We start from the raw sequence: 26,112 nt of genomic DNA, 5'->3' as shown, positions 1-26,112 counted from the left end.
CTTCTCATCCAGTGTCCAACCTAAAGCAATTCTGTCTCACCTTTAAGATACTTAACGTCTACTGAAATATAAACTTCACCTCAGACAGTGGTCTATATCTTGAGGTGTATGATGGCCAAACATTCAGAAGAAGCTGACCAGTTTCATCAGTCATACCAATATTTTGTTTAAATATGCCAAACTTTGGAAAAAACAAATATTTGGTTCTATGCAGCTGTAAATGAAAGGATACTGGAATAGCTTACTGAAACAAAATGTAAGATAATACAATCTCAGACATCAGATAATGTCTTTAAATTGTACTCTGCTTTTATTATTTTTTCTGTTTTAAGTTTACTTATTACATATTTAAATAGATGAGACAAATTAGAAAAATCTTATGACAAGTATAAGTAATTATCACATATTTTTTCTTTATATTTATTGTTTTATAGCAGGAAAATACCAAGTAAAATAGCACCATATTTCTCTTTTTTGTTATTTACCTTCATGGCCATTGATGTTTTTCATTTGTAGTATCTCCTTTCTCAGATTTTAAACATTAAAATTGTTTGGGCTAATTTCAGAACTAGACATTAGTAAAATGTTTTCAGCTTTTACTTTAAACTTTCCAAATGACTATATTTATTGAGGTTCATGTCTTTTGGAAAAATACTTTCTATAATTGAAATTTTCATTTAAGAAAAATATTTCACAAAACATGCTCTATTATCTGTTGCTCTTTAACAGTAAAATTCCCATACAACAATATAAGGCTAAAATATTTTGATATGCCAGCATGCTAAAAGAGTAGCATTTCCCTACTTAAATAAGGTAAATTCTGTAGGTTCTTGTCTTTTTCTTCTCATGGAAATAGCTTATCAGGAAGCTAAAGCATGCAATTCCTAGATATTTTAGATAACTTCTTATGGACTTCCCTGATAGCTCAGTTGGTAAAGAATCCACCTTCAATTCAGGAGACCCTGGTTCAATTCCTGGGTCAGGAAGATCCGCTGGAGAAGGGACAGGCTACCCACTCCAGTATTCTTGGGCTTCTCTTGTGGTTCACCTGGTAAAGAATCCACCTGCAATGCGGGAGAGCTGGGTTCAATCCTTGGGTTGGGAAGTTCCCCTAAAGAAGGGAAAGGCTACCCACTCCATTATTCTGGCTTGGAGAATTCCATGGACTGTGTAGTCCATGGGATCACAAAAAGTCAGACACAACTGAGCGACTTTCTCTCTCTTGTCTTGTATGGATCCTCTTCTTCTTTATACTTTCTTTGAAATGAATATATTTGAGCTACTATTTCCTAAATGTACTCTTTATTACTCAGTGGTAAAAAATGCATGCCTTACCAAGACCAGAAGCAAACATAGCAGGGCATCATAGCAAATGATTTATACCTGTTTGCATTGCTGTTTTTAGTTTTTTATTTATTATTATAGAATAAAATTGTTTATGTGTAAGTATATGTATGTATTCTTTCACTTTATTCAGAGAATACATGAACTTATTAAGAACTTGTATTCAGTAACTTATTCACTACAAGTTTCAGCTCAAAGTGATTTCCCTTTGTTCTTCTGTGTAGGATAACCACAGTGTCCAGGGTTCTCCAGGCCCAACAACTAGTCCTCCAGAGTTAACTCAGTTAACGTTAGAGAGCGTGCTGGGGAAGGCTGCAAAGTGTGCAAGTAAAGGATATCTTAAAAATGCATATGCAGAAGGAAGAACTTCAGAAAACCAGAATTCCATGGCGAAGCAGATAGATATAAAAGACTTTGAAACGAGTTTTGTGCCTACACCATCCCTTTCTCCACCTGGAAGACATGAGTACTCTCCGAAAATTCCAGATCCTATTATTAAAGCAAAGGACCTACCAGCCCATCAAGTGTCAACTTCAACAAACAAAACCTTCCTAAAGGAAATTTCAGAGGAGAAGTTGAAACCGATTGCTGAGTTATCTGTAAGCGGTTTCGTTCTGGTTTACATATGTGGGCAGTACATCCTGCTGGGTTCTGTTCTGTTCCACTTTGCACACATTTTCAGCAATATCTATTTTTCATCATTTGGGTGATCACTAATGTATTTTCTTTCCTATTTAGATGTGTTTTAGCTCAGTAACAGCAGCTGTTAAAAGAGTATCTTACACATCCCAGTGATAATAGAATGCCTCATCTTTTTTATGAGAAAGATAATTATCATAATAGTTATTTTTTATTTCCCAGTTACTTCTCATAATTTGAGTTATCACTGCCTGCAAATTATAAATGAAGATCTTATTTTTGAGCCAAAGGCTTGCCAGTAAAATTGACAGATTTTCAATAACAATCTACATTAGGAGCCATAAAAACATCATTATTCTGTTCACTTTCTGGTCTCTTTACAGCCGTTCCCCAAATAATAAATGATATGAGTGAAGGTTAACAGTAAAGCAGTGTCATTGAGTAAATCCCTAGGCTAGCCTGGTGACTATATTCATGTCCATCAGATTGATTTTTTTCCTTCGTATGAGTACTTTTCTTCCTTCAATTCCCCCATAGCTGCATTTCGAAAACTAGAGAACAAATGAGGCTATACAGAAAAAATGACATTTATATTCCTTTTTTTAAGCGGTAAAGCTTTTTTTGATTTGCCATGTCCTAAGTATTCTGTATGTGTTACAGTGTAAAACTTTGATTCAGTTATGTTCTAAGCATGTTATAGTGGATTACTTAGTAAGGTAATAGACATATATATCATTACCATCAACTGATATTTTTTTTATTTTTTATTTCTTTGGATTTTGATAGGGATTGCATTGACTGTGTAGATTACTTATGATAATGTGGACATTTTAATAATTTTAATTCTTCCAATTTGTGAGCATGGAATATCCTCCCATTTATGTGTGTCTTCTTCAACTTATTTGAACAATGTCTTATGGTTCGAAGGTCTTTCACCTTCTTGTTTAAATTTATTTCTTTTTGTTGTGATTGTGAATGAGATTTGTTTTCTTTTTTTTTTTTTCCAGTTTTATTTATTTATTTATTTTTTACTTTACAATATTTTATTGGTTTTGCCATACATTGACATGAATCCGCCATGGGTGTACATGTGTTCCCCATCCTGAACCCCTTCCCACCTCCCTCCCCATCAGATCCATCTGGGTCATCCTAATGCACCAGCCCCAAGCACCCTGTATCATGCATTGAACCTGGACTGGTGATCTGTTTCACATATGATAATATACATGTTTCAATGCCATTCTCCAATATCATCCCGCCCTCGCCTTCTCCCATAGAGTCTAAAAGACTGTTCTATACATCTGTGTCTCTTTTGCTGTCTCACATACAGGATTATCGTTACCATCTTTCTAAATTGCATATATATGCGTTAGTATAGTGTATTGGTGTTTTTCTTTCTGGCTTACTTCACTCTGTATAATAGGTTCCAGTTTCATCCACCTCATTAGAACTGATTCAAATGTATTCTTTTTAATGGCTGAGTAATATTCCATGGTGTGTATGTACCACAGCTTTCTTATCCATTCAACTGCTGATGGACATCTAGGTTGCTTCCATGTCCTGGCTATTATAAATAGTGCTGTGATGAACATTGGGGTATATGTGTCTCTTTCAATTCTGGTTTCCACGGTGTATATCCCCAGCAGTGGGATTGCTGGGTCATATGGCAGTTCTATTTCCAGTTTTTTAAGGAATCTCCACACTGTTCTCCATAGTGGCTGTACTAGTTTGCATTCCCACCAACAGTGTAAGAGGGTTCCCTTTTCTCCACACCCTCTCCAGCATTTATTGCTTATAGACTTTTGGATAGCAGCCATCCTGACTGGCGTGTAATGGTACCTCATTGAGGTTTTGATTTGCATTTCTCTGATAATGAGTGATGTTGAGCATCTTTTCATGTGTTTGTTAGTCATCTGTATGTCTTCTTTGGAGAAATGTCTGTTTAGTTCTTTGGCCCACTTTTTGATTGGGTCGTTTATTTTTCTGGAATTGAGCTTCAGGAGTTGCTTGTATATTTTTGAGATTAATTCTTTGTCCATTGCTTCATTTGCTATTATTTTCTCCCATTCTGAAGGCTGTCTTTTCACCTTGCTTATAGTTTCCTTTGTTGTGCAGAAGCTTTTAATTTTAATTAGGCCCCATTTATTTATTTTTGCTTTTATTTCCAATATTCTGGGAGGTGGGTCATAGAGGATCCTGCTGTGGTTTATGTCGGAGAGTATTTTACCTATGTTTTCCTCTAGGAGTTTTATAGTTTCTGGTCTTATGTTTAGATCTTTAATCCATTTTGAGTTTATTTTTGTGTTTGGTGTTAGAAAGTGTTCTAGTTTCATTCTTTTACAAGTGGATGACCGGTTTTCCCAGCACCACTTGTTAAAGAGATTGTCTTTTCTGCATTGTATATCCTTGCCTCCTTTGTCGAAGATAAGGTGTCCATAGGTGTGTGGATTTATCTCTGGACTTTCTGTTTTGTTCCATTGATCTATATTTCTCTCTTTGTACCAGTACCATACTGTCTTGATGACTGTGGCTTTGTAGTAGAGCCTGAAGTCAGGCAGGTTGATTCCTCCAGTTCCATTCTTCTTTCTCAAGATTGCTTTCGCTATTTGAGGTTTTTTGTATTTCCATACAAATTGTGAAATTATTTGTTCTAGTTCTCTGAAAAATACAGTTGGTAGCTTGATAGGGATTGCATTGAATCTCTAGATTGCTTTGGTTAGTATACTCATTTTCACTGTATTGATTCTTCGGATCCCTGAACACAGTATATTTCTCCATCTGTTTGTGTCCTCTTTGATTTCTTTCACCAGTGTTTTATAGTTTTCTATATATAGGTCTTTTGTTTCTTTAGGTAGATATATTCCTAAGTATTTTATTCTTTTCATTGCAATGGTGAATGAAATTGTTTCCCTAATTTCTCTTTCTGTTTTCTCATGGCTAGTGTATAGGAATGCAAGGGATTTCTGTGTGTTAATTTTATATCCTGCAACTTTACTATATTCATTGATTAGCTCTAGTAATTTTCTGGTGGAGTCTTTAGGGTTTTCTGTGTAGAGGATCATGTCATCTGCAAACAGTGAGAGCTTTACTTCTTCTTTTCCAGTCTGGATTCCTTTTATTTATTTTTCTGCTCTGATTGCTGTGGCCAAAACTTCCAAAACTGTGTTGAATAGTAGTGGTGAGAATGGGCACCCTTGTCTTGTTCCTGACTTTGGGGGAAATGCTTTCAATTTTTCACCATTGAGAATAATGTTTGCTGTGGGTTTGTCATATATAGCTTTTGTTATGTTAAGGTGTGTTACTTCTCTTCTTGCTTTCTGGAGGGTTTTTATCATAAATGGATGCTGAATTTTTTCAAAGGCTTTCTCTGCATCTATTGAGAAAATCATATGGTTTTTATTTTTCAATTTGTTAATGTGGTGTATTACATTGATTAATTTGCAGATATTGAAGAATCCTTGCTTCCCTGGGATAAAGCCCACTTGGTCATGATGTATGATGTGTTTAATATGTTGTTGGATTCCGTTTGCTAGAATTTTGTTAAGGATTTTTGCATCTATGTTCATCAGTGATATTGGCCTGTAGTTTTCTTTTTTTGTGGCATCTTTGTCAGGTTTTGGTATTAGGGTGATGGTGGCCTCAGAGAATAAGTTTGGGAGTTTACCTTCCTCTGCAATTTTCTGGAAGAGTTTGAGTAGGATAGGTGTTACCTCTTCTCTAAATTTTTGGTAGAATTCAGCTATGACGCCATCTGGTTCTGAGCTTTTGTTTGTTGGAAGATTTCTGATTACAGTTTTCAATGTCCGTGCTTGTGATGGGTCTGGTAAGATTTTCTATTTCTTCCTGGTTCAGTTTTGGAAAGTTGTACTTTTCTAAGAATTTGTCCATTTCTTCCAAGTTGTCCATTTTATTTGCATATAGTTGCTAATAGTAGTCTCTTATGATCCTTTGTATTTCTGTGTTGTCTGTTGTGATCTCTCCATTTTCATTTCTAATTTTGTTGATTTGATTTTTCTCCCTTTGTTTCTTGATGAATCTGGCTGATGGTTTGTCAATTTTATTTAACTTCTCAAAGAAGTTTTGACTTTTGGCTTCGTTGATTTTTGCTATGGTCTCTTTTGTTTCTTTTGCATTTATTTCTGCCCTAATTTTTAAGATTTCTTTTTTCTGCTAACCCTGGGGATCTTCATTTCTTCCTTTTCTAGTTGCTTTAGGTGTAGAGTTAGGTTATTTGTTTGACTTTTTTCTTATTTCTTGAGGTAAGCCTGTATTGCTATGAACCTTCCCCTTAGCACTGCTTTTACAGTGTCCCGTAGGTTTGGGGTTGTTGTGTTTTCATTTTCATTCGTTTCTATGCATATTTTTATTTCTTTTTTGATTTCTTCTCTGATTTGTTGGTTATTCAGCAGCATGTTGGTCAGCCTCCATATGTTGGAATTTTTAATAGTTTTTCTCCTGTAATTGACACCTAATCTTACTGCATTGTGGTCAGAAAAGATGCTTGGAATGATTTCATTTTTTTTGAATTTACCAAGGTTAGATTTATGGCCCAGGATGTGATCTGTCCTGGAGAAGGTTCTGTGTGCACTTGAGAAAAAGGTGAAATTCATTGTTTTGGGGTGAAATGTCCTATAATATCAATTAGGTCTGACTAATCTATTGTATCATTTAAAGTTTCTGTTTCCTTGTTAATTTTCTGTTTAGTTGATCTATCCATATGTGTGAGTGGTATTAAAGTCTCCCACTATTATTGTGTTACTTTTAATTTCCCCTTTCATACTTCTTAGGATTTGTCTTACATATTGGGGTGCTCCTATGTTGGGTGCATATATATTTATAATTGCTTTATATTCTTCTTGGATTGATCCTTTGATCATTGTGTAGTGTCCATCTGTCTCTTTTCACAGCCTTTGTTTTAAAGTCTATTTTATCTGATATGAATATTGCTACTCCTGCTTTCTTTTGGTCTCTATTTGCATGGAATATCTTTTTCAGTCTGTATGTATCCCTTGTTTCGAGGTGGGTCTCTTGTAGACAACATATATAGGGGTCTTGTTTTTGTATCCATTCAGTCAGTCTTTGTATTTTGGTTGGGGCATTCAACCCATGTACATTTAAGGTAATTGTTGATAAGTATGATTCCATTGCCATTTACTCTATTGTTTTGGGTTCAAGTTTATACACCCTTTCTGTGTTTCCTGTCTGGAGAAATCCTTTAGCATTTGTTGGAGAGCTGGTTTGGTGGTGCTGAATTCTCTCAGATTTTGCTTGTCTGTAACACTTTTGATTTCTCCTTCATATTTGAATGAGATCCTTGCTGTGTACAGTAATCTGGGCTGTAGATTATTTTCTTTCATCACTTTAAGTATGTCCTGCCATACTCTTCTGGCCTGAAGAGTTTCTATTGAAAGATCAGGTGTTATCCTTATGAGAATCCCCTTGTGTGTCATTTGTTGTTTTTCCCTTGTTGCTTTTAATATTTGTTCTCTGTGTTTGATCTTTGTTACTTTGATTAATATGTGTTTTGGGGTGTTTCGCCTTGGGTTTATCCTGTTTGGGACTCTCTGGGTTTCTTGGACTTGGGTGATTATTTCTTTCCCCATTTTAGGGAAGTTTTCATCTATTATCTCTTCAAGTATTTTCTCATGGTCTTTCTCTTTGTCTCCTTCTTCTGGGACTCCTATGATTTGAATGTTGGGGCATTTAACATTGTCCCAGAGGTCTCTGAGGTTGTCCTCATTTCTTTTAATTCCTTTTTCCTCTTTGTTTCCTTTATTTCTAACATTCTATCTTCTACCTCACTTACCCTGTCTTCTGCCTCCGTTATTCTTTGTTGGTTCCCTCCAGAGTGTTTTTGATCTCATTTATTGCATTATTCATTTTTAATTGACTCTTTTTTATTTCTTGTAGGTCCTTGTTGAACCTTTCTTGCATCTTCCCTATCCTTCTCTACAGGGTATTTATCTGTAACTCCAATTTGTTTTCAAGATTTTGGATCATTTACACTATCATTATTCAGAATTCTTTATCAGGTAGATTCCCTATCTCTTCCTCTTTTATTTGTTTTGGTGCACATTTATCCTGTTCCTTTACCTGCTGGGTATTTCTCTGCATTTTCATCTTGGTTATATTGCTGTGTTTGGGGTGGCCTTACACAAGAGAAGACTCAACACATGGATATCACCAGATGGTCAACACTGAAATCAGATTGATTATATTCTTTGCAGCCAAAGATGGAGAAACTCTATACAGTCAGCAAAAACAAGACCAGGAGCTGACTGTTACTCAGGTCATGAACTCCTTATTGCCAAATTCAGACTAAAATTGAAGAAAGTAGGGAAAACCACTAGACCATTCAGGTATGACCTAAATCAAATCCTGTATGATTATATAGTGGAAGTGAGAAATAGATTTAAGGATTAGATCTGATAGACAGAGTGCCTGATGAACTATGGACAGAGATTCATGACATTGTACAGGAGACTGGGAGCAAGTCCATCCCCAAGAAAAAGAAATGCAAAAAAGCAAAATGGCTGTCTGAGGAGGCCTTACAAATAGCTGTGAGAAGAAGAGAAGTGAAAAGCAAATGAGAAAAGGAAAGATATTCCCATTTGAGTGCAGAGTTCCAAAGAATATCAAGGAGAGATAAGAAAGCCTTCCTCAGCAATCAGTGCAAAGAAATAGAGGAAAACAACAGAATGGGAAAGACTACAGATCTCTTCAAGAAAGTTAGAGATACCAAGGGAACATTGCATGCAAAGATAGACTTGACAAAGGACAGAAATGGTATGGACCTAACAGAAGCAGAAGATATTAAGAAGAGGTGGCAAGAATACACAGAAGAACTGTACAGAAAGGATCTTCATGACCCAGATAACCACGATGGTGTGATCACTCACCTAGAGCCAGACATCCTGGAATATGAAGTCAAGTGGGCCTTAGAAAGCGTTACTATGAACGAAGCTAGTGGAGCGTGATGGAATTCCAGGTGAGCTATTTCAAATCCTGAAAGATGATGCTGTGAAAGTGCTGTACTCAATATGCCAGCAAGTTTTCCAGCAGTGGCCACAGGACTGGAAAAGGTCAGTTTTCATTCCAATCCCAAAGAAAGGCAGTGCCAAAGAATGCTCAAACTGCCACATAATTGCACTCATCTCACACGCTAGTAATGCTCAAAATTCTCCAAGCCAGGCTTCAGCAATATGTGAACCATGAACTTCCAGATGTTTAAGCTTGTTTTAGAAAAGGCAGAGGAACCAGAGATCAAATTGCCAACATCCACTGGGTCACCAAAAAAGCAAGAGAGTTCCAGAAAAACATCTTTTTCTGCTTTATTGACTACACCAAAGCCTTTGACTATGTGGATCACAATAAACTGTGGAAAATTCTTCAAGAGATGGGCATACCAGACCACCTGACCTGCCTCTTGAGAAACCTGTATGCAGGTCAGGAAGCAACAGTTAGAACTGGACATGGAACAACAGACTGGTTCCAAATAGGAGAAGGAGCACGTCAAGGCTGTATATTGTCACCCTGCTTATTTAACTTACATGCAGAGTACATCATGAGAAATGCTGGGCTGGATGAAGCACAAGCTGGAATCAAGACTGCCGGGAGAAATATCAATAACCTCAGATATGCAGATGACACCACCCTTTTGGCAGAAAGTGAAGAACTAAAGAGCCTCTTGATGAAAGTGAAAGAAGAAAGTGAAAAAGTTGGCTTAAAGCCCAACATTCAGAAAACTAAGATCATGGCATCTGGTCCCATCACTTCATGGCAAATAGATGGGGAAACAGTGGCTGACTTTATTTTTCTGGGCTCCAAAATCACTGCAGATGGTGATTGCAGCCATGAAATTAAAAGACGCTTACTCCTTGGAAGGAAAGTTATGACCAACCTAGATAGCATATTAAAAAGCAGAGACATTACTTTGCCAAGAAGGGTCCATCTAGTCAAGGCTATGGTTTTTCCAGTAGTCATGTATGGATGTGAGAGTTGGACCATAAAGAAAGCTGAGCACCGAAGAATTGATGTTTTTGAACTGTGATGTTGGAGAAGACTGTTGAGAGTCCCTTGGACAGCAAGGAGATCCAACCAGTCCATCCTAAAGGAGATCAGTCCTGGGTGTTCATTGGAAGGGCTGATGCTAAAGCTGAAACTCCAATACTTTGGCCACCTCATGAGAAGAGTTGACTCATTGGAAAAGACCCTGATGCTGGGAGGGATTGGGGGCAGGAGGAGAAGACAACAGAGGATGAGATGGTTGGATGGCATCACCGACCTGATGGACATGAGTTTGAGTAAACTCTGGGAGTTTGTGATGGACAGGGAGGCCTGGCGTGCTGCGATTCATGGGGTGGCAAAGAGTCGGACACGGCTGAGCGACTGAACTGAACTGAACTTCTGTATTCTTGCAGTTGATGGTTCCTTTTTATTGTGGCAGTTCCTCACTTTGGATGAGGTTGGACGGGTGGCTTGTCAAGGTTTCCTGGTTAGGGAAGCTTGTTGCGGTGTTCTGTTGGGCGAAGCTGGATTTCTTCTCTCTGGAGTGCAATGAAGTGTCCAGTAATGAGTTTTGAGATGTCAGTGAGTTTGGTGTGACTTTGGGCAGCCTGTATATTGAAGCTCAGGCCTGTGTTCCTGTGTGGCTGGAGGATTTGCGTGGTATGTCTTGCTCTGGAGCTTGTTGGCCCTTGGGTAGTGCTTGCTTTCAATGTAGGTATGGAGGCGTTTGATGAGCTCCTATTGATTAATGTTCCCTGGAGTCAGGAGTTCTCTGGTGTTCTCAAGATTTGGACTTAAGCCTCCTGCCTCTGGTTTTCTGTCTTATTCTTACAGTAGCCTCAAGACTTCTCCATCTATACAGCACTGATGATAAAACATCTAGGTTAAGGATGAAAAGTTTCTCCACAGTGAGGGACACCTGGAGAGGTACACACAGTTACATGGAGAAGAGAAGAGGGAGGAGGGAGGTAGAGGTGACCAGGAGGAGAAGAAGGGGAATCAAAAGGGGAGAGAGCAAGCTAGCGAGCAGTCACTTCCCTATGTGCCTCCACAGTCTGGATCCCTCAGAGATGTTCACGGAGTTACACAGAGAAGAGAAGAGGGAGGAAGGAGACAGAGGTGGCCAGGAGGATAAAAGGGGGAATCAAAAGGAGAGAGACAGATCCAGCCAGTAATCAGTTCCCTAAGTGTTCTCCACAGCCTGGAACACACAAAGATATTCACAGAGTTGGGTTGAGAAGAAAAGGGGCAGGGGGAGATAGAGGCGACCTGGTGGAGAAAAAGGAGAGTCAAAAGGGGGAGAGAGCAATCAGGCCAGTGATCCAGCTCCCAAGTAAAAATGGGTACTGAAGATTGGGTTCTTAAAGGTACAAAGTTGATAACAAATACCAAAAAGCAAAGATTAGAAATCTAGAGTAGAGGTTAGATTCTCAAAAATACAATATTAAAAAAAATAGTCACAAAAATTATATATATATATATATGAAGTTTGCTTTAAAAATAGGGTCCTAAAAATAAAATAAAAATAGGGTCCTTTTTTTTGGCAAAGTAATAGTAGGTTATAAAAATGAAAATTAAAGGAGTAATGGGGACTTAAAAATAAAATCTTTTTTTTTTTTAATTTTTTTAAATTTGAAAAATGATAATAGTAAAAATATATCTAAGACTTTCTCTGGAGCTGTTGCGGACAGTGTGGGGTCAGTTCATTTTCAGATAGTTCCTTGGTCTTGCTTGTACTTCTCAAGGTCTATAGGCCCCTTCCTATGTAGTCGATGTTAACTACAGGGTTTTAATCAATTGCACCTGTCACTTCCAAAGCAGTTCCCTCTGTTCATTTTAGCTTCTTCTGTTTGCTGGTCTCTTCAGTGTCCAGTTTCTGCCCTGACACAAGGGGCACGGTGGTGGTCACTTTTTTTAAGGCTCGCTTGTTCAGTCGTGCTTTGGGGAGGGAGGAACACTGCAAAGAAATCTCACTGGCGTGGGCTCACAGTGATTCAACCACACTGGGTTTGCCCTGCTCATGGCGTGTGTGCTTTCCCCGTCTACACTGCTCAGACTCCAGGTTGCTCTGCCGGGAACTGTCTGATGCGGGCCCTGGTTTGCATGCCCTTCCCAGGTCTAAGCCGCTCAGGTTCAGGTTCTCGGGTATTCCACAAAGGTGCAGACTTGGTTGGGCCTGCGTTTTGTGCCCTTCCCAGGTCCGAGCAGCTCAGGTGACCAGGTGCTTGGCGAGCACAGTCACCCTCAGTTGGGGGGTGCGTCTTATCGCCTCCCCCGTCCCAGCCGCTCAGTTTTCTAGGTGTACAATGGGCACGCCTTCTCAGGTGTGCCATGTGTCTCTTCTGGGGATCTGATCTCTGGCTGTGACGCTCCTGGCGGATGTCAACCATCCAGAATCCCAAGAAGTCTTGGTTAGCAACAAAGTCTGCTTGCAGTTTGGTGTAGGATTCCTGTCTGGGGCCGTGATTGCCCCTTTCCGGCTCTGGCTGCCCTCACCTCCCTGTCTCCGGCAGGGGATGGGCCAGTCCACAGCCGGCTAGCTCTGCTCAGTCCTTTGTTCTGTGAGCTGGCCTGGCGGTGTCTTAGTAAAGTAAGTAAAGTCGCTCAGTCGTATCCGACTCTTTGAGACCCCATGGACTATAGCCTACCAGACTCCTCTATCCTTGGGATTTTCCAGGCAAGAGTACTGGAGTGGGTTGCCATTTCCTTCTCCAGGGGATCTTCCCCATCCAGGGATCGAACCCAGGTCTCCAGCATTGCAGACAGATGCTTTACCGTCTGAGCCACCAGGAAGCCCAGTATTTCTTTGAGCTCCGTTTTTGGCCCGGGGCGGGGGCGGGGCAAGAATACTAGAGTGGGTTGCCATTCCCATCTCCAGGAGATCTTCCTGACCCAGGGATTGAACCCGCGTGTCCTGCACTGTAGGCAGATGCTTTACCATCTGAGCCACCAGGGAAGAGGGCTTTTCTCAGGATAGCTATCCCAGAGTCTGGGTTGCTATCTCAACCTAGTTCACTCAGATTGCCCTCAGGGCACTCAGGCCTGGCCCTTACCCTAAGCACCTCCCTGTCCCTCCCTGGCTTGCTAGTGGGGGATGCGAACGTCTGGGAGCAGCCCCGCTGGGAATTGCTGTTAGGCACGTAAACTGGGGTTTTAATTTATTTATTTTTCCTCCCAGTTATTTTGTCCTCTGAGATTCCAAGGCTTACCACAGACCCGCTGGAGAGTGTTTCCTGGTGTTTGGAAACTTTTTTAAGACTCCCTTCCCAGGACGGATCTCCATCCCTACCTCTTTTGTCTCTCTTTTTATCTTTTATATTTTTTCCTACCTCCTTTTGAAGACAATGGGCTGCCTTTCTGGGTGCCTGATGTTCTCTGCCAGTATTCAGAAGTTGTTCTGTGGAATTTGCTCAGCGTTCAAATGTTCTTTCGATGAATTTGTGGGGGAGAAAGTGGTCTCCCCATCCTGCTCCTCTGCCATCTTAGGACTGCCCTCTAGGATTGTTTTCTTAATATTTCTTTCTTCTAGCTCATTGTTAGCATGTAGAAATGCAATTGATTTTTTTTGTACATTGATTTTTTACCCTGCAACTATACTGTATGTTTTATTATTTCTAATGGGTTTTTTTTTGTGTGTGTGTGTGAAATCTCAAGGTCTTCCTGTATATAAAAGGGTTCCAAAATCACTGTGGATGATGACTGCAGCCATGAAATTAAAACACTCTTGCTCCTTGGGAGAAAAGCTATAACAAACCTAGACAGTGTATTAAAAATCAGAGACATCACTTTGCCAACAAAGGTCCATATAGTCAAAGCTGTGGTTTTTCCAGTAGTCATATATAGATGTGAGAGTTAAACCATAAAGAAGGCTGAGTGCCAAAGAATTGATGCTTTCAAACTGTGGTGCTGGAGAACACTCTTGAGAGTCTCTTGGACATCAAGGAGATCGAACTAGTCAGTCCTACAAGAAATCAACCCTGAATATTCACTGGAAGGACTGATGCTGAAGCTAAAACTCCAATAATTTGGCCACCTGATGCAAAGAGCCGACTCAATGGAAATGACTGTGGTGCTGGGAAACATTGAAGGCAAAAGGAGACAGGGAGGCAGAGGATGAGATGGTTAGATAGCATCACTGACTCAATGGACATGAGTTTGAACAAACTCCAGGAGATAATGAAGGGCAGGAAAGCCTGATCTACTGCAGTCCATGGGGTCAAAAAGAGTCAGACATAGCGACTAAGCAACAGCAACAAATATATAAAAGCATGTCATCCGCAGATAGTGACAGTTTTGCTCCTTTATTTCCAATTGGAATGCCTTGTATTTCATTTTATTGCTTAATTACTCTGGCTAGGCCTTCCAGTACTACGTTGAATAAGAGTGGTGAGAGTAGTCATCCTTGAGCATCTTGTCTTTTTCCTGAATTTAGAGGGGTAGCTTTCAGTTTTTCACCATTGAGTGTGATGTTAGCTGAGTTTGTCATATATGACTTGAATTATGTCAAAGTACTTTTTTTATATATACCTACTTTATTGAATAAAGTTTTTATCAGAAATGGTTGTTGAGCTTGGGAGCCTCCGACCCAAATGAACTGTAAGTACCTGTCCACTTAGCAAAGTATACTGGCTGAAAGATAGTGCTCTCTGATGATACCATGGAGTAATGAAAGTAGGAAAGGGACCAAGGTTTGGAGAGAGAGCAGGAGACTTTCCCTCACCCATTATCTTAAGAAGCTTTTCGGATAAGACAGTTCTCAGAATCCACTTGGGAGACCCTTCTTAGAGCTGCTCAGTGCAGATTGCAAACACAAGCCTGACAGGTCTGTGTTCCACACGAGAGCCCTCTGAGACATTCCTCTTCCATTTGACAGAGCAATCACTTCACTGGAAATAAAGAGAAGAGGAGCTTTATCTTTTTTTGAGGGGATAAAGACACAAAGGAACTACTTCCCTTTTGTGCACAGAGGTTTGACCTCAGTGTCAAAATTCAAGCTAATAAAATTTACTCTCTATCAGCCCACAATCTGTGACTCATGTTTGTGAGTGTGATAATCTCAGTTTAACAGGACATAAAATTTTTGAAGGCGTAGGCATTCTACCCCATTGCAAAGTGAATTTACAGTGGGAATGAAGGGTTCTTCCAGAGAACCTTGTTTTTTAAAAAAGAACTTCATGGTCCTAGTGAGAGGATTCTAATAATTGACATTCTCCCCGCTTGATGTTTGCTGCTAAAAATCTATGAAAACTAATTTCCTCAAGAATGTCGTGTGCTTACTAACTCTACAAAGGAATTTTTCTTCAGATCCCAGAAAACCACAGAGTAATTTAGAAAAATAAATAAATAACTGCTTTACTGAGATTTAATTCACACAATATAGACGTCAACATTTTTCTTAAAATGTTTACAGAATTGTATAACCATCAGTACTATCTAATTTTAGATCATTTCATCACCCCAAAAGAAACTCCATACCCATTAACAGTCACTCCTCATACCTCCTTCCCCCCAAATTTCTGGCAACCATTAATCTACTTTTTGTCACTATGGATTTGCCTATTCTGGACATTTCACTTAAATATAATCATATGATATGCGACCTTTTACATCTGACTTCCTTAATTTAGCATACTGTTTTCAAGGTCCCATCTATGTTGTAACATTTCATCCCTTTTTGTGCAGGAATGATAAATCACTATATGGATATACCCTGTTTATTTGTCCATCTGCTGATGGACAGTTGGTTGTTTCCACTTTTTGGCTCTTATGAATTGATGCTAGTATGAACATTCATGTCAGAGTTTTTCTGTGGACATATGTTTTCAGTCCTCTTGGGTATATAGCTAGGATTAGAATTGCTAGGTCATAAGGAACTTTACATTGTGACTAACTGCCAAACTGTTTACCAAAGTGTCTCTACCATTTTACAATTCCAGTAGCAATAGGGCAATTTCTTCACATCATAATCAACACTTCTTATTGTCTGTCTTTTTTATTTAAGCCATACTAGTGTATGTGAAGTGGTATCTCAATTGTAGCTTTTGTTTTCATTTCTCTAATGACTAAACATTAAGCAGCAGTTAGAACTGGACATGGAACAACAGACTGGTTCCAAATAGGAAAAGGAGTACGTCAAGGCTGTATATGGTCACCCTGCTTATTTAACTTACATGCAGAGTACATCATGAGAAATGCTGGGCTGGAAGAAGCACAAGCTGGAATCAAGACTGCCGGGAGAAATATCAATAACCTCAGATGTGCAGATGACACCACCCTTATGGCAGAAAGTGAAGAGGAACTAAAGAGCCTCTTGATGAAAGTGAAAGAGGAGAGTGAAAAAGTTGGCTTAAAGCCCAACATTCAGAAAACTAAGATCATGGCATCTGGTCCCATCACCTCATGGGAAATAGATGGGGAGACAGTGGAAACAGTGTCAGACTTTTATTGTGGGGGGCTCCAAAATCACTGCAGATGGTGACTACAGCCATGAAATTAAAAGACGCTTACTCCTTGGAAAGTTGTGACCAACCTAGACAGCATATTAAAAAGCAGAGACATTACTTTGCCAACAAAGGTCCATCTGGTCAAGACTATGGTTTTTCCAGTGGTCATGTATGGATGTGAGAGTTGGACTGTGAAGAAAGCTGAGCGCTGAAGAATTGATGCTTTTGAACTGTGGTGTTGGAGAAGACTCTTGAGAGTCCCTTGGACTGCAAGGAGATCCAACCGGTCCATCCTAAAGGAGATCAGTCCTGGGTGTTCAATGGAAGGACTGATGCTGAAGTTGAAACTCCAGTACTTTGGCCACCTCATGCGAAGAGTTGACTCATTGGAAGAGACCCTGATGCTGGGAGGGATGGGGGCAGGAGGAGAAGGGGACGACAGAGGATGAGGTGGTTGGATGGCATCACCGACTCGATGGACATGAGTTTAGGTGGACTCCGGGAGTTGGCGATGGACAGGGAGGCCTGGTGTGCTACGGTTCATGGGATGGCAAAGAGTCGGACACGACTGTGCGACTGAACCGAACTGAACTGAATGACTAAACATATTGAGCATCTTTTCATGTGCTCATTAGCCATTTGTGTATCTCCTTTAGAGAAATATCTATTCAAATACTTTACCTATTTTTTAATTGGATTTTTTTGTCTTTCTGTTGTATAGTTGTAAGAGTTTAGATACAAGTTCTTTGTCAGATATATGCTATGCAAATATTTTCTCCCAGTCTGTAGGTTGTCTTTTCATTTCTTGATGGTGTCTTTTGAAGGTCAAAAGATTTCAGTTTTTATAAAGTCTAGTTTATCTGTTTTTTCCTTCTGTTGCTTGTGCTTTTGGAATTACATTTAAGAAATCGTTGCCTTATCCAAAGTCGCAAAACTGTACTCCTGTTTCCGTTTCATTCTATGATCGATTTTGAGTTAATTTTTGTATATAGTGGGAAATAGATATTCACCTATAGTTTTTTTTTGCATGTTTGTATTCAGTTGTGTCAGCACCATTGGTTGAAGAACTATCCTTTCTCTATTGAATTGTCTCACACCCTTTCTAAAAGTCAGTTGACCATACATGTAAGGATATATTTCTGACCTCTCAGTTCTATTTTATTTATTGTATGTCTGTCATTATGCAGTACCACACTGCCTTAATTCCTGTAGTTCTGTAGTATAGTTTCGAAGTCAGTAAGCACTTCATTCTTTCTTATCTTGATTGTTTTTGCCATGCTGGTTTCCTTGCATTTTAATATGACTTTGCAGATCAGCTTCTCAGTTTCTGCAAAAAAAGGCAGCTGGGGTTTTGGTAGGAACTTCCTTTAATCCTTAGGTCAATTTGAGGAATATTTCAATTTTACAGTCTTTCAATCTTCAGTCTTTTAGTCCATTGGATGTTTTTCCATTTCTTTGAGTGTTTAATTTCTTTCAGCAATGTTTTATAGTTTTCAGTGTGCAAGTCTTGCACTTCTCTTGTTAAGTTTACCCCTTTCTTATTCTTTTTGATGTAATTGTGAATGTAATTTTTTCTTAATTTCATTTTTTTATTTGTTCATTGCTAGTGTATAGAAATACAATTGATCTTGCAACCCTTGCTGAACATTTATTAGTTCTAATAGTGTTTTTGTGAATTCTTTTTTTTTTTAATATTTATTTATTTTATTTATTTATTTGGCTGTTCCCAGCCTTAGCTGCAGCATGTGGGATCAAGTTCCCTGACCAGGGATTGAACCCTGGCCCCCTGCATTGGGAGCACAGAGTCTTAGCCTCTAGACCACCAGGGAAGTCCCTGTGAATTCTTTAAGATTTTTTATGTATGAAATCATGTCACTATAAATAGAGATAATTCTATTTCCACTCCAATATGGAGGGTTTTATTATTATTGTTATTATTATTATTATTTAAACATAGTTTGTTTACAAGATGCCTATCTCTGCTGTACCAGAAAGTGACTCAGTTATATACATTGATACATTCTCTTTTTCATTATGGTTTATCACAGGATATTGAGTATAGTTCTGTGTGCTATACATTAATGGATATTTTTTTATTTCTTCTTCTTATTTAATTGCATCCACAGATGGATTTAATTTCAGTGAAAACGTCTTTTTCTTTCAATGTATATAAGATTTAGTACTTAATAGAGTGGCCTCAATATTGAATTCTAACACAGACATGATGTATTCAAAAAGGCCTAGAAAGATTCTTTTGGTATGACTCATAAGAAATGTGCTTGATACAAGAACATTTTGAGAATTATCATGGAACTAGAAATCCATTTAATATTAATGTGAATGCAGGTGTGAAATTAACCTTTGCTGGCTAGCATTATAGTCCATATATGTACAGTACTGACATATATGGGGGTTTCTGCCACTGAAGCTCGGTTTCTAAAATACAGGGCCTCCAGGGAATGGGATATACTTATTCTGGTTCTACTTCTGAATAAGTAAGAGCGTCTGTTCTGCTGAGAGCCTATCAAATCAAATGTTCTCCTAGCTGCTAGAGATACACTGACCAAGAAAGGTGAGGCCTCTCTCCTCAGGGAGCTTATATCTGTTGAAAGATACAGACAACAAGTAAACAAGTACATAAAATGATTCTAAACTATGGTAAAGACTTGGGAAAGAAAAAACAGGGTGATCGAGTGGTGGTTTGGGCAGAATTATGAGTACTCTACCTAGTATCTGCCTGAGTGAGTGACATTTGAACTGAGATTGTTTAAGATGAAGGTAGCCATGCAAAGAACCAGGGGCTAATGTTTTAGTCATCAGGTTTAGTAGGTTCAAAGCTCCTGAAATGAGCATCATTGAGGAATAAAAGAAGCCCCTGTAGCTGGGACATAAGGGCAGGTGGAAATTAGAAGAAGATGAGAGCAGAGAGGTAAACAGGCCCAGATCATACAAAGTCAGGAAGGACATGGTGAGGAGAGTGGCCCTCATTCCAAATGCAGTGGTAAGTCTTTGAAGGCTTTTAAGCAAGGCAATGACATTTATATTCAAAGTCTCCCTTGGCTTCCTCCAGAGTGGATGCAGTAGGGCAGACGTGGAAGCAGCGAGGGCAGTTGAGGCAGTACTCTTGATAGTTCAGAGTGGAGAGGAAGAGAAGTAGCAGATTACTGGAATAATTGGCTGTAGGACTGATAGGATGTAAGAAAAAGGAAACAGAATCTAGGATGAAACTTAAGTTTGGAACTTGAACAGTCAGATAGTTGTGTCATTTACTGGACTGTAGCAGATTGAATGTATCTGAGCCATCAACTTAGGCATCAAGGTACCACAATCAGGAACTGTAAGTGGACATCTCGTCAAAAAATCTGTGCTCTCTGAAAGTGCTGATGTGAAACAACTTTATGACGACAGGAAAAGGCTCTTACAGAAGGAGGTGCAGGAAAATTGTCTTCCTAGTCCCCTGATAAGGAAGAGTACTAGTAATTCTAAAGAACACTTACTGAAATTGATTTGCTAACTGCTTGGTAAACTTCTTTCTGGCAATGTGTTATTCATATCTTAATAGAGTTCTCGATTATTAAGTTCAAATATTTTTAATTAAGAAAGAAATACAGCCCTCTGGGTAATATTGCGATCATATATATAGCTGGTAATTAAACTTTTCCACATGTATAACTGCATTCAAATAATTTTGAATGAATCATTTTAAACCTGCAGATGTCATTGTGTGCATCTTAAATAAACAAGACATGTATAGCAATCTTTGTGGTTCCAGAAAAAGTCAGAGTTTACTGAAGAATTATTTCATAAGAAAGACAAACTATGCTACCAATTACAAATTCAGGTATTTTCTTTTTTTAAAAAAAATGCTTGACTTTATTATAGAGAAAACATTGTAAAATGAATCATATATAATGAACTTAATTTTCACATTTCCATTTTTGAAAATCAGAACTGAATTATGGAAATCACTTTTTAAAAAAGATATTTTAGGCTGTGATATAATGTTAGCAAATTTTTCTTTTAATTTTCAAGTCATTTTTTTGATAATAAAAAAGGATTAGTTGCCTCCCTGATAACTTGAGCCCCAGTATTGGAGCAGTGAATACTATCTATATCTAAAAATATCATATATTTTTAAAATTATAACAGTTTGCTCTTCAGTGCAATTTATGCTCAGAAAACTTAGAAGAAAACAAATTTGTAAGTTATTTTAGAGTTCTACAGGCATTATTCCATTACATAAATATTTGCATTTTTCTAAGGTACTCTTTGCTCAAAGTGAAACCATCTGTCTCTCTTTGAATTTGTTTTGTCATTCAAGTATGCAACTTGCAGTTGTCTTTCCAACAATACCACATTGTTTGAAGAATTCATAAGTGTCTTTCTGACCCATGACTTCCTTCAGCTACAGCAATATTCCAGTGTTCCAAAACACCTGTCTTGGGGGCAGGTAACTCTGTATATCATACATCATCCTGGCCCAATTGTGCAGACTCTCTTAGGGGTAACTCTCCCTCCTGCAGCAGTTTCCCCATAGGTACCCGCTGACCTTATGCTGCCCTGAGCCTTCCCCCTTGCAGCCTTTAAGACCTTCCCCAAACAGGGCTCTATGTGATATCTACCCACATTTTCATTCTTCAAAATGGGTAAATCAGGAGCAGGGGACACCATGGTTCAGAGCCCCCGCTCAAATCAGCCAGACTTGATTTGAGTCCTAGCTTTGCTTTTTTTTAGTTATGTGACCCTGGACACATTTCTTAACCTTTTTGTACCTTGGTTATGTCATGTGTAAATTTGGAAAAGATAACAATATTTATTCCACGGGGTTGTTTTAAGTATTAAATGAGATAGTACATGAAGACACTTTGCCCATAATCCAACAGGGTATTTTCTTGTATTTATTTCTGAGTAGTTAGAACCTTTCAAAGTCAATCAAATTCTCAAAACTAATTATTGAGATTGTTCAACAAGTGATGACTGTTTGTGCCTCTTGTCCTCTGCTTATAGTTGAATCAAGTGTTAACATATGAGCAAATTAACTCCACCAGGTAACGTGTTGGTATTTTTTCAGGGACGCACTGAAGAGAGAAAAGTTTAGAAGCGGGATGTGGTGTCTCTCCAGTCCTTCCCTCGAGGCCACCTCGGTGTGCCTGCCGCGTTCCCAGAGCTGAATTGGAGATGCGTAGCTTCGTGATTGATAGAGCAAATTGAACTTGGGCAGGACTAGTAGCATTTCATAAACCGTAGTGTTATCCATGGGAAGAAAGTTTCATTTATTAAATTGGACATTCCCGCCAATTTATAGTCTTTGGGAAAAGAGTCTGATGTTTGATGTTTTGTTGAAACTGCACTCTTTCCTTGTCTCCAAAAAAAAAAAGGTCATTATCTCAGTCTTATCTGTCAATGTATTGCCGAGGATATTGCTGAAGCTACAGAATTTGGTGATTAAATAACATTTGTGTCACCAGTAGAAGTGTTTGAATTAGACATAGAAATTTCCCAGGTGGAATGCATTTCTAGCCCTCTGCCTTCTTTTTGAATATTTTTCAGTCTGACTGATATGTAGTGTGGTTTGTTTATTTCACTTTCTTTGTATCTATTGTCTAATTTAGTTGTTCACCAGGGCAGAATGGTCTAGAGTAGATGTACGTTAAAATAATTTAAAACAGAATTACAGTTAAGATCCAGGTGATGATATGGAATTGCTAAAGTTATTAGGATATGTTTATATCTCCATTTATGAGTAAATATGCCATTTACTTTGATAAAGAGGAGCAGTTTCAAATTATCAAATGTTTCAGAAGTTGTAGCTAGAAAGTCTTGACAAAAATTGAGACTATCAGAAGTATGAATCAATGAGAAGACATCAGTGGTTTAACCAACACACTTGGCATTTCATTGTCAGTTCTCCAATATTCTAATGCTAAGGGTTAGATAACATCCTACTAGTTAACGTGTTTATGGAAGAAATCCATCTTCTTTGATGTCTTGGTTTTCCTAATCTAAAGAGGAGCAAATTAAATACATTTGTCATTTTCCTACTGTATGCAACAGATACTAGGCTATTTTCTAAGTGCATTGAGATCGAGGTCTTTGATCTCAATCAGTCAGACTTGATTTGAGTCCTAGCTTTGCTTCTTTTTAGTTATGTGACCCAGACACATTTCTTAACCTCTTTGAACCTTGGTTATGTCCTGTGTAAATTTGGAAAAAAATAGCAATATTTATTCCTCAGGGTTGTTAAGTATTAAATGAGTACGTGTAGAACACTTAGCCCATAATCCAGCAGGGTGGCTTTAAAGATCAGGAGAACTTGCCATGTGCCAGGTTCTCTACAAGGTGTCCCACACTATCTCCAGTCTCCATCTTCCCCCTTGAGAGGACTTACTTATTTGACAGACAAGGAAGGAGAGAGATTTGGCTAGTTCACATATAAGTGACAAGGCAGAGTATCAAACCCAGGAATTCTGATCAGAAAAGCCTGTAACTCCCTCCGCTCTGGACCATCACCCCTAGTTAAAGACCACTGAAAAAATTCTGTGATCAGGTGGCAACTTAACTTCTATTGCCACTTAAAGCTTTATAGTATTTTAATGTGCAGATACTGCAGATGTTGGTTTATCTGTCGTTACTGTTTTACAACCAGATGTATATTCTAAACAGTTCAAACTTATTTAAAGCTGTCATCTTCCGATTCCAGAAGCATCCGTTGTATTACCTCTGCTATTTTCATCTCTATAAGCAATCTTATTGTTTTCCTCTTGATTCTTTAAATAATTGCTAAACTACCATTTATTGAATGACTTTATACTTGTTCAATGTACAAAGCTACAATCACCTTATAGATGGCATATCCTTGGGCATAATATAAAACCTCCTTAATTTGCTGTTAGTAGATTCCTTCTAGTCTATTATTGTTAAAACTTAGAAGTTAAATGCTGGAAAATTAAAAGCTGTCTATCAGTTGTTTAAGGTTAATAAGAGTTCAGCTGTGTTTGTCAGAGATTTCTTTATGAAAATTAGCGAGCTGACTACCAAGGCAGAAATGTACGGAAGTATATTTCTTTTTAGGTCATGTATTAAAAGACAGTTCTATACAAATGGAGCACATGAATATAAAGATTTTTTTTCTTTAAGTCCTTTCATGCCAAACAAAAGAGAGAGGAGAGCCACATATACAAAATCGAAAGTTATCTCTTTGCAAGGAATTTTACCACTGTTGGATTTAATTACCCAAGAATTCTTTACCTGAGACATTTCGGGAGATTAGGTATTCCTGAATAATGAAGTATGGATTGAGTGTCTCCAGGTCACATGCCAAAATGTTTGTGACAGACATTTCAGAGGCATCGTTGGGTTCGGTTATGCCTATGTCCATGTGAATGCTGTCAACATAAAACATGATCTAGGTTCAGACCAGTTGGTTCTTTTGGATAGCCTGACTCTTGATTTACACTGTGCAAGTTGACACGGCATCTCTTAAGTTAGTAAAGTTTTTCAAGTTGTACTTGGTCTTTAAGTTTTGATTTATATCTCTGCATGGTGAAGACACATGGTGAAAGCTCCCATATACTGTTAATGAGTTGTGTGCTCAAGTATATGCCGCTTACAGCTCACGTTTGTGGTTTCTGTCTTCTCTTCATTCCTATTGTTAGTAGGCCGGTGCCCCCAATGAATCAAAGCAAACTCTTATGTGGGATAAGTAGCTTAGGAACTTGAAACAAGTCTTCAAGGAGTGCTCGTTGGAGAAGAGATGTCCTAGAACACTAATTTACCATCAGCTATTAGTATTAAAAATGTCAGTGTAGAGATTAAATACTGTCTGCAAATAGCAGTCAGGAGATTAATCTTCAAATTAAAATGCCAATTAAAATTTAAAATTAGTTTTGGAAAATGGACTTCTGCTTTTCTTGCTGTCGTGTTGAAGTTCAAAAAAACTTCCAAAACTTTCTAATTACATCTTTTTAAACTCTTAACAATAAATACAAATTTGAAACTACCATGATACTGACTCCCAGCCACACTTACAAATTGTCTTTTTTCCTCCTACTGATTGTCCATAGTAAGGTGCCAGTGATTAATAACTAATCACTTCCTAGGAAATCTCTTTTTGATTCTCAGGCTTTTGTGCTCTTATTCACAAAGAAATATGCATATCATAAACACATACTTTGATAGACTTTCACAAACCGAAGGAACTGATCATCATCTGAATCAAGAAAGAAAACAAAGCCAGCTCCCCAGCAGCCCCACTGTCCTCCCTTCCAGTTACTGTCCTTTGCTTTCACTGTGCCCTCACAGCTACCCCCCACCCGCCAAGACTGGTTTTACCAGTGTATGCTCGCTTACGTCTGGGTTCTCTAGCTCAGCATTTCTTTTGTAAGAGTCAATATATCACTTATTTCAGTGCTATGTAGTGCCCTACTGTGTGGCTCTCATACCATTTATTTACCCATTCTACTGTTGGTGCGCATTTGAGTAGTTTCCATTTGGAAGCTATTAAAATTATGTCTTGTGATAGAATCCCAGATTTTTTAATAAGACTTGGGCAGGGAAGTAGAAGCCATCTGGTCTTATAAGATTTAAATAAAATTCTAGGTATTTCCATCTTTGTTACTTTGGCACAGTATTATAGATTTCGTTTCTAAAACAGTATATATTTAAGCAAATAATGCTTTCTATGAATATGAGCTCCATATGTCTAGCTTGCCCCATGTTTTCTTGCCTGATGCTTAGAATAGGCTTCCATATCATGCTTCCAATCAGTCCTTCAATGCCAAGCTTAAAAACCATCTCTTCCATGACACCTGATCCTACAGGAAGTGACCTCTCTCTTTTCTGAAATACCAGACTATTTGGTATATCTCCCTTTTCTCATGTTACCTTTCATATCCTATTCTAAGAGCCACCATCCTTTTTGTAGTAGTAGTGCCTTTCGAGTCTTGGTTTAGCTTAAAAGAATACAAAGAGGATTGTTTGTTAGAGCTTTTATTAAGAGTTTTTACAACATGATGTCCCCTACGTCCTAGGTATCAGGCACTGTCACAATGCAAACCTGATTCAGAGTCTCGAAAATGTTACAGGCTCCAGAGTGAGAATAATGACCCAGTTTTCTCTCAGTTCTATTAATCTCCCATCCATGTAAAATAGAAGGAGGTCGGTCATCTCATTTTATTAACCCATGGCCATGTCTGATTCTGCCTCCACACCACTATTGTAAACTCAGCCTTGTGTCCCTCTCAGTTCAGTAGAATTGGTTCTTACCACAGAATCTATAGGCAGAAGTTTGCTCAGTTAAGCTATTTCACATTAAAATCTTGAGAAGACAGGTTAAGCGAAGGGCTTCAAGTTGAAAGATTATTTTTGTTTGTTGTGTTTTATCCTTTTGCTGGAGTTACCGGTTTTCCTTTTAATCACTATCAAAACTCTGTGTGGTTCTTAATACTGTACCTCAGTTTATGTAACCTTTTTGTATACTCATTTCTTTAGAACTATTGCCCTCCTACATTGTAAGACCTGTGAAAGCAAGGGCCACATCTTACCTTTGTAGCTTCACAGACTTAGGTTCCCAAAACTGTCTGAAAAAAGATCAATGAAAACAAATGGTTCGAATGGCTTTATAAGGGAAGGACTTGCCTGGGAATCTAAGCACAGCTGAATTATATAGCCCTGAGCCCAT

General features: G+C 38.5%; 1 protein-coding gene across 19 annotated transcripts in view; it reads left to right on the top strand.

Moving 5' to 3' along the window:
• The window catches only part of CFAP20DC (CFAP20 domain containing), a 261,187-nt gene that overhangs the window by 158,621 nt on the left and 76,454 nt on the right, over positions 1-26,112 (top strand). For 16 of the 19 annotated variants that reach the window (XM_043441989.1, XM_043441972.1, XM_043441979.1 and 13 more), the window contains one exon: positions 1,569-1,943. The exons of the other annotated variants lie outside the window; for them this stretch is intronic. In XM_043441989.1, coding sequence (XP_043297924.1) covers positions 1,569-1,943 — 375 coding nt within the window. The remainder of the gene's footprint in view (positions 1-1,568; positions 1,944-26,112) is intronic. 19 annotated transcript variants of the gene reach the window in all.

The sequence above is a fragment of the Cervus canadensis genome, chromosome 22 (assembly GCF_019320065.1).
Source record: "Cervus canadensis isolate Bull #8, Minnesota chromosome 22, ASM1932006v1, whole genome shotgun sequence".
In the NCBI taxonomy this organism is placed as follows: Eukaryota; Metazoa; Chordata; class Mammalia; order Artiodactyla; family Cervidae; genus Cervus; species Cervus canadensis.
This window is presented reverse-complemented; position numbering and strand designations above follow the sequence as displayed.